General features: G+C 67.4%; 1 protein-coding gene across 1 annotated transcript; it reads right to left on the bottom strand.

The window, feature by feature from the left end:
- Positions 1 to 5: 5 nt before the first annotated feature.
- Positions 6 to 7,528, bottom strand: GAS2L1 (growth arrest specific 2 like 1; the record flags this gene model as incomplete). The annotated part of the gene is made up of 6 exons (XM_084539236.1): positions 7,376 to 7,528; positions 5,698 to 6,354; positions 3,152 to 3,259; positions 2,749 to 2,845; positions 2,197 to 2,485; positions 6 to 663 (listed from the first exon to the last, which is right to left on the bottom strand). Coding segments are annotated over exons 2-6 (1,803 nt in total), but the record flags the coding sequence as incomplete, so codon positions are not given.
- Positions 7,529 to 8,558: the final 1,030 nt, after the last annotated feature.

Raw genomic sequence — 8,558 nt, 5'->3', positions numbered from 1 at the left:
GGAGGATGAGGAGGAGAGGAAGAGCAATAAGCCGAGTCGGCGGCCGCCCCGCCGCCCGCTTCGGGGGTCCCCTGTGCCGGGGGGGGGTCCTGCAGCTCCATCAGCCGCGTGTTGGCCAAAAATTCCTCCTCCAGCCTCCCCAAAAGCTGCTGCTCCTGCCCGGGCTCCAAGCGCAGAGGGGCCCGCAGCCTCCTCACCAGCTCCTCCAGCTCCTCCTGGAAGGCGTCCCCGTCCCCGTCCCGATCCCTATCCCCGTCCCTGTCCCCGTTCCCGGGCAAGGAGCAGCGCCGGGGGGTCTGGGGGGTTTTGGCGGGGGTCCGTGCCCACGAGTGCTGCCCGTCGCGCCCTCGGCGGATCAGCAGCACGGGCTCGGTGGCCACGGGGCGCCCTTGGCTCCGGGCACGCGGTGGCCCCGAACCCGGCCCGTTGGGGACACGCGGGCGGCCCCGCTCGTCCCCCAACCCCCCCGGGGGTTTGCGGAGGGGCAGGGGGCTGCGGTCGCCCGAGCGGCTGCGGCCGGGGGGCTGGCGGCGAGGTGAGGGGGTCGTGGGGGCCGTGGGGCGGTGGGGGCGCGGGGGTCCCGCCGAGGACACCGAGGACACCGAGGACGAGTCGCTGTCCCCCGACGGGCGGCGGCTGCGGGCGGGAGCGGGGTCGCGGGGCCTGGGGAGGGGGGAGAGGAAGAGGAGGGTGAGGGGGCCAGACCCCCGCTGCAGCCCCCAGTGCACCCCAGCACCCTACGTTGCACCTCCTCCCTTGAACCCCATTGCACCCCGTTACCCCCCCATTACATCCCATTGCACCCCATTACCCCCAATACAGCCCTATTAACCCCCATTACACCCTAGTTATCCCCTCATTACATCCCATTACCCCCCGTTAGCCCCGTTACCCCCATTACACCTCCTTACCCCCATTACTCCCCCCATTTCACCCCCATTGCACCCCATTACCCCTTATTACACCCCCATTACCCCAATTACACCCCCATTGCACTCTATTACGCCCCATTACCCCCCATTACACCCTATGAACCCCATTACCCCCCATTACATCCCATTACTCCCCCATTGCATCCCCTTATCCCCCCTTACCCCCCCATTTCACCCCCCCATTTCACCCCCCATTGCACCCTATTAACCCCCATTACCTCCCCATTACCCCCCATTACCCCCATTGCACCCCCTTACCCTCCCTTTCACCCCCCATTGCACCCTATTGCCCCCTATTACACCCCCAGTACCCCCATTACACCCCCTATTACACCCTATGAACCCCATTGCACCCCATTACCCCCCATTAACCCCATTACCCCCCCATTCCCCCATTCCCCCCCATCCCAGCAGTGGGCGTGTCCCCGCGAAGCCCCGCCCCTCCCGCCCCGCGCCTGCGCAGTGTGTGCTGGGGGGGGCAGCGCGGGGCCGCTCCCTCCCCGTGGGGCCGGGCCCCGCCGCGCTTCCCGCCCCGCCCCCCCCCACCCGGCTTCCTGCCCCCCCCCTCCCCGCCGGGCCGCGGTCACCATGGCAACGGGGAGGGGACAGCGGGGGGACACCCCCATTACCCCCCCATTACAGCCCAGTACCCCCATTGCACCCCCTTACCCCCCCATTGCACCCCCCATTGCACCCCATTACCCCCATTGCACACTATTAAACCCCATTACACCCCCATTACCCCCCCATTACACCCCAAATACCCCCATTACACCCCCATTGCACCCCCCATTACACCCATTACACCCCATTACCCCCCCCATTGCACCCCATTACCCCCCATTACACCCTATTACACCCCATTACACCCCATGGACCCCATTACACCCCCATTAGCCCCCCATTACCCCCTCATTATCCCCATTGCACCCCCTTACCCCCCCTTACCCCCCACTGCATCCCCCATTGCACCCCATTACCCCCATTGCACCCTATTAAACCCCATTACACCCCATTACCCCCCCATTACCCCCATTGCGGGGGGACAACATGGGGACAAGGAGGGGACAGTGAGGGGGGGGACAAGGGACAGCATGGGGACAGTGAGGGGACAGGGGATAGCGAGGGGACGGGATGGTGAGGGGAATGGGGACAGCATGGGGACAATAAGGGGACAGCGAGGGGATGGGGACAGTGAGGGCACAGGGGACAGCACGGGGACAGCAGCCACCCCCCGAGCAGCACCCAGGGGTGCTGACCCTACCTGAGGGCTCCACCGGGGCTCCTGGAGGGGCTGGCGGAGCCGTGCGCGGGGCCCCGCGGGGGCAGCACGGCACCGGCCGACGGCTTCGGGATGCCGCTGGGTGGGGGGCAGCCCCCGGGAACGGGGACACGCCGGTCCCGGTCCCTATCCCTGTCCCTGTCCCTGTCCCGGTCCCGGTTGTGGTCCCGGTCCCCGGGGCAGGCGGGCTCGGCACGGCGCGGGGTGCTGGGGCTGGCGGCTGCTTTCTGTGGGGAGAAGGCCGGGGGGCGGGCGGGGGGCAGGCGGTGGGCTGCAAGGGAAAAGGGGACACGGGGGGGGTCAGGGGGTGCTCGCCCCATCCCACCCGACCCCTCGCACAGCACCGGGACCTTCACCGGGGGTGAATTTGGCCCAAAGTGGGAACAAACTTTTCTGGTTTTTGCCCCGTTCCAGCCGGATCAGTTCCCCGAGCAGCCCACCCTGCAGGAAAACGGCCCCACAAGGAGAAAGGAGAGGGGAAAAAAACCCAAATAGGGGCAAGTGGGGGCGGTTTGGGGTCGGGGGGGCACTCACAGAGGGAAGCGCAGCGGCACGGGTCGTGCTTGTCCAGGTAATGCTCCAGCGTGTCCCAGCCACCCCCGACGCGCACCATCACGTGGCTCCTCAGCACCTGGGCAGGGGAAGGGGTGTGCCGTCAGCCCCAAAACCCCCCAAAACCCCCCAAACCCCCAAAAAAGGCAGCATGGACCCCAGGGTGTGAGGGGAGCCCCGCCAGACCCCAAAAGGAGGTGGAGAAGTGGGGGTGAGGGGAAGGATAAATCCCGTCCCCACTTGGGGCTGGGGGCACTGAGACCCGGGGTGCCAAACCCCGACCCTTTTGGGGTTCCCCCATGGAAGGGCCCCCCCAGAACCATGCAGGACGCGTCCCCAGGGCCCCCTCCCAGCCCCAAAAAGGAGGTGGGGGTGCTGTTCTTACTCGCACGAAGATGAGGGCGTTGGAGTCTCCCACTTTGTATTTACCCTCGGAGACTTTGACCATGGGGAACTGGGACGGGCACGTGCAGCAGCCCAGGATCTCCCGCACCTGAGGGGAAAAAGATGAGACCCCCCCACCCCCGGTCAGCGCCCCCCACCCCAAAACCTGGCTGCACAACCAGGGGGGGAGCCGAGCAGCTCCCATCCCCTGCGCCCCCCCAAATTGGGGGGCACCCACGAGGGGCCGCAGCCCCCAGGGAGCCTCCCCGAGAGAGGGGCCCCGGGGACTTCCCACAGCCGGGCACCGAAAGCAGCGGGTTTTTTTGTTTGCTTTTTTTTTTTTTTTTTTTTTTTTTTTTTTTTTTAGAAAAAAAGGAGAATTAAAAAAAGCCCCAGAATCCTCCCGCCGCTCCCAGGCGTGTCCCCGGGGTGGGTTTTTCCACTCGGGAAAGCGTCAGTTCTTGGCACGGCTCAAAACAAGCAAGTTTTTTGGGGAGGTGGAGAGGCTGCGCCCCGTATCTGGGGGGTCCCCAAAGGGGGTTTTTGGACCCCCCGCTGCCCCCCGGCCCCGTCCGCCCGTGTCTGTGGGGCCGGGAAGCTGCGGGGCTGACGTCAGGGATTAGGCACGGGTCCATGCCGGGGGACGTGGGGACATGGCCGCATCCTGCCCCGGCTGGAGGAGCGGCGTGGCACAGGGACACAGCCTGGGGGGGCAGAGGGGGCTCAGGCGGGGGGGATTTGGGGGATTTGGGGACAGGGACCCCCAGGGACATCACTGTTGTGTCTGGGGTTTGGCATCAGCACGGACCTGGCCCGAGGGGTGGGTGCCCCCAGCACCCCTCTGGCTTCACCAACCCTGTTTCCTTGCTTTTTTTAGCAATTCCCCCCCCTTTTTTTTTAATTCTTATTTTTGTGTAATTCCTCCTTCCTGCCCACCGCTCTCCTCCAGCCAGGCCAGCGTGCGGCCCCCCCCCCGATCCTCTCATCTATGGGGAAACTGAGGCATGGGGAGGGGAGCTGCAGGGAGCCCCGGGGGCCTGACCCCGAGCCCTGGGGACGTGGGGACGAGCAGGGGACCCCCTTGGGGACCCGTCCCCCGGTGCGGTGGCTGGGCCAGGCCGGATGCAGGCTCCTCCCCGGCTCCATCGCTGCCCATAAAAGCCCATGGCGAGGCATTACGCAGCCCGGAAAAATTCCCTCGGGGCTGGCAGCGCCCCGCAGGGGGGCCGGGGCAGGTTGGGGTACCCTGGGGGGGGGCGGTCAGCAGCACCCCAATGTCCCCCCCCAATCCCCCGATCCCCCCGGGAGCTGCGTCAGGCTGCGGGATTTAGCGCAGAATCGGGGTTTCGATTAAAAAACGGCTTTGGGATTAGGGGATGGGGGGGTCAGGGGAGGGCAGGGCTGCGTTAATCCACCCTGCGCACTGCTAATCCTGGCCGAGCCGCACGTGGTGCCCCGTGTCCCCTCACCCCATGGCACCCCTCCCAATGTCCCCGGGGATGTCACCGCTACGGGGTGACAGCCCCACACCCGTGGGTGGCCTGGGTGGGAGGGTGGAGAGGACACCCCATGGGCTGGATGGAGCATGGTTGGGTGCGTGGAGGACCTCCCCCAGGCACGGACAGCCCCCTTGGGTGCACGGGGGGGACCTCCCATGGCCCACGGAGGTCCTGGGGGGGCACCGAGGGCTGTGGGGGCTGTGGGGAGCCCGGGGGTGCACGGGGAGGGCGCCGGGGGGCCATGGAGGTCCCGTTGGGGGCATGGAGGGGACCTCCCAAGGGTCATAGAGATCATGGTGGGTGGGTAGAGAGGACATCCCATGGGTCATAGAGTTTCTGTTTGGGTGGCTAGAGAAGACCACCTATGAGCCATAGAGTTCCTCCTGGGTGGACAGGGAGGACCTCTTACAGGTCATAGAGATCACATTGGATGGATAGAGAGGACCTCCCATGGACCATAGAGATCCCGTGGGTGGATAGAGAGGCCATACTATGGGCCATAGAGTTACTGTTGGGTGGATAGAGAAGACCTCCCACAGGCCATAGAGTTCCTTCTTGGGTGGCTAGAGAGGACCTCCTACGGGCCATAGAGTTCCTGTTGGGTGGCTAGACAGGACCTCCCATGGGTCATAGAGATCCCTTTGGGTGGATGGAGGACCTCCTAAGGGCCATAGAGTTCCTTCTTGGGTAGACAGAGAGGAACTCCTACAGGTCATAGAGATCCCAGTTGGGTGGCTAGAAAGGACCTCCCATAGGTCATAGAGTTCCTTCTTGGGTGGATAGAGAGGACCTCCTATGGACCATAGAGATCCCAGTTGGGTGGATGGAGGGAACCTCCCATGGACCACAGAGATCCCAGTTGGGAGGCTAGAGAGGCCATCTTACAGGCCATAGAGATCCCAGCTGGGTGCCTAGAGAGGACCTCCCATGGACCATAGAGATCATGTTGGGTGGATAGAGAGGCCATAGAGCTCCCGCTGGCTGCCTAGAGAGCCCCCCCCGGTCCAGACCTCCCCGCCGGAGGCTGGAGGCCCCGTGCCGCGCTCACCAGCTCGTCCAGGTTCCTGAGGTCGCACAGGGCCAGGCGCTGCCCGCCGCCGGCCGAGCCCAGGGCCCTGTTCCTCGGGGCCCGGCCCTCGCGGTGCGCGCCCAGCGCGCCCTGCGCCGTGGGGTCCCGCATCTCCTCCTCGATCTCCTCCTCCATCTGGATCAGCATGGGGGCCAGCATGCCGAACTTGGCGCCCCGCCTGGCCACCTCCAGCAGGCAGAGGACAAAGTTCTTCTCGTTCTTCTTCAGCACCAGGTCGTTGGTCTCGAACATCAGCACGTCCTGGATGCCCAGGTCCTGGCGGCACCACTGGATGAAGTTGGAGACGTTGTCGCGGGCCACGAAGGAGCCGGGGGCCACGTTGCGGGCCTGGAAGACCACCTCGCGCCGGGGGACCCGCATGCGGGCGGCGGCGGCCGGGTGCCGGCGCTGGAAGTCGCCGGCGCTGCGGGTGACGTTGTTGGCGTGCTGGCAGAGGGCGCAGCCCGTCTCCAGGCTCTCCAGGAAGGTGTCGGGCTGCACATCCAGCTCGTACAGGGTGTTGAACCACTCGGCCAGGTCCTCCTTCATGGCCTCCAGGTACTCCTCGCTGGAGCGGAACGGCCGGATGCTCTTGGAGGCGGCCGACTGGATGTTGCTCTGGTCGGCCATGGCGAGCTGGGGGGGGGCAACGGGTGTTATATGGGACCTGGGGGGGGCTCAGACCCTGCAACACCCCCCCCAGAAGCCCCCACTCACCTGGTGCCCACCCCACCCAGTACCCACCTCACCCAGTGCCCACCCCACCCGGTGTCCCCCTACCCAGTGTCCCCCCCCACCCGGTGTCCCCCCATGGGCACAGGGATGTCACCACCACCTGCAGGACCCCCACCGTGTCCCCCCCACCCCGCTGTGCTGTGTGCCCCCCCCCCCAAGATGGGGTTGATGTCCCCAGTGCCCCCCCCACCCCCTCCCAAAGCTGCCCAGTCATCGTGGGTGGCACCCACCCGCTGCCAGCACCCTGGGTGCCACCCTGGGGGGGTGGGGGGGAGGTTCAGGGAGACCCCCTCCCTCCCCCCCAGGAAACCCCATGGGGGTGTAATGTGGGGCTGGGGGGGCTGCACTGGGGGGTGGGATATTTGGGGGGGGGGGCACAAGAGCCAGCGAGCCCCCACCCCTGAAGGGAGCCCCCTCACCCCAACCCCTCACCCTGGGGGTCCCTGCTGGGGGGGGGGGCACAGATAAGGGGGTGTTGTGATAAGGTGACCTGATAAGGGGGTGTCCGGGGGGGGCAGTGCCCGGGGGGTGATGGGGGGGGGGTTGGGGTGGTGCCTGCCGCGGGGGGGGGTGGCTGTGACAGGGGGGGCCCTGCAGGGGTACGGGGGGGGGGTCTGGGGGTGGTGTCTGCTGGGGGGGGGGGCACCGTGCTGGGAGGAGGGGGGGGAGGTTAAGAGGGGGAGGGGCGAGCTCCCACATGAGGGGGGGTCCAATTTTGGGGGGGGGGGGTCTCTTTGCCGAGGGAGGGGGGGGGGTTTCGGGGGGGAGGGGCAGCACCTGCGCGGCAGATGCCGACTGGAGGGGGGTGATTTGTAGGGGGGGGGGCTCCCGGGGACCCACGGACGCAGCCTCAACTCGGTGCCCACCCCCCCAAAAACCCCGTACACCCCCCCCCCCCCCCACCAAAACCCCCCGCACTCACCGTCCCCGAGCCGCTGCCTCCGGGCCGGGCCGGGCCGGGCTGTGAGCAGCGGGGGGGGGCCCCGCCGCCTCCCCCGCCCCCGCCGCCATCCGCCGGTGGCCCCCGGGGCCGAACCGGGGCTGAAACGGGAGCGAAGCGGGGGCCGAGAGCCCACCCCAGCCGCCCCCCCCCCCCCCCCACCTCGGAGCCCCGCCGCCGCCGCCGCCGCCTCGCCCGGCCGGGAAGTTGGAAACGGCCCAGAAAGGGCAGGGAGGGGAGCGGAGGGGGCGGGGGCACCAAACGGGGGGGGGGGGGGGGGAAAAGGGGGGGATGGGGGGGGTGGGGGGAGATGGGGAGGGATGGGGGTGGGTATGGGGGGGGATTGGGGGGGATTGGGGGGGATTGGGGGGTTTGGGGGGGTTTGGGGGGGATAGGGGGGGATATGGGGACGTGGGGGGGTATCTATGGGGCATGGGGGGGGGATTTGGGAGGGGAGATGGGGTGGGGGGTGACAGGGGGATGGGGATATGGAGATGGGGGGGGTATGGCTGTATGGCTGCAGGGACACGTGGGGGGATCTGTGGGGACGTGGGGGGGTGGGGAGGGATATGGGGGGACAGGGAAATGGGGACATGGGGGGGTGGGATGGCAGGGATGTGGCCACAGGGGGGACAGGGACACGGGGGGGCACAAACACGGGGTGATAGGGCCACGGGGGGTGTGGGATGATGGGGATGTGGCCACAGGGGGACAGGGACACCGGGGGGGTTGGCTACAGGGACATGCCAGCCCCGGGGGACAGCTCCAGGGATATGGGGGGGGGACGCAGGGGTACAGCCAGGGGGGATGTGGACATGGGGGGCACAGCCATGGGGACAGGAAGGGGACGTGGGAACACAGCCAGCATCCAGCCCCTGCACCCCAGGGCGGCCCTGGGGGAGACACATGGGGGGGCTCAGTGCAGGAGCAGGATTTGGCCCCAACCCCACCAAGAGGGGGAAACTGAGGCAGGAGGGCGGCTCCGGGACCCCCAGGGCAGTGGTTGCTGCTGTCACCCCAAGCAGCGGGGTCCAAAAGAGGTCCCTGGGGTGCTTGCCCCCCACCCCAAGGAGGGCAGAGCAGGGGAAATCCCAAATCCCCTTCCCGCGGGGTCAGCACAAGCTGGACCCCACAGGGGCTCAGCAGACCCAGGGGAAAGCTCTGC

Source organism: Aythya ferina (genome assembly GCF_964211825.1).
Source record: "Aythya ferina genome assembly, chromosome: 17".
Taxonomy (NCBI): Eukaryota; Metazoa; Chordata; class Aves; order Anseriformes; family Anatidae; genus Aythya; species Aythya ferina.
Note: the sequence above shows the minus strand (reverse complement) of the source record. Positions and strands in the feature narration are given on the sequence as shown.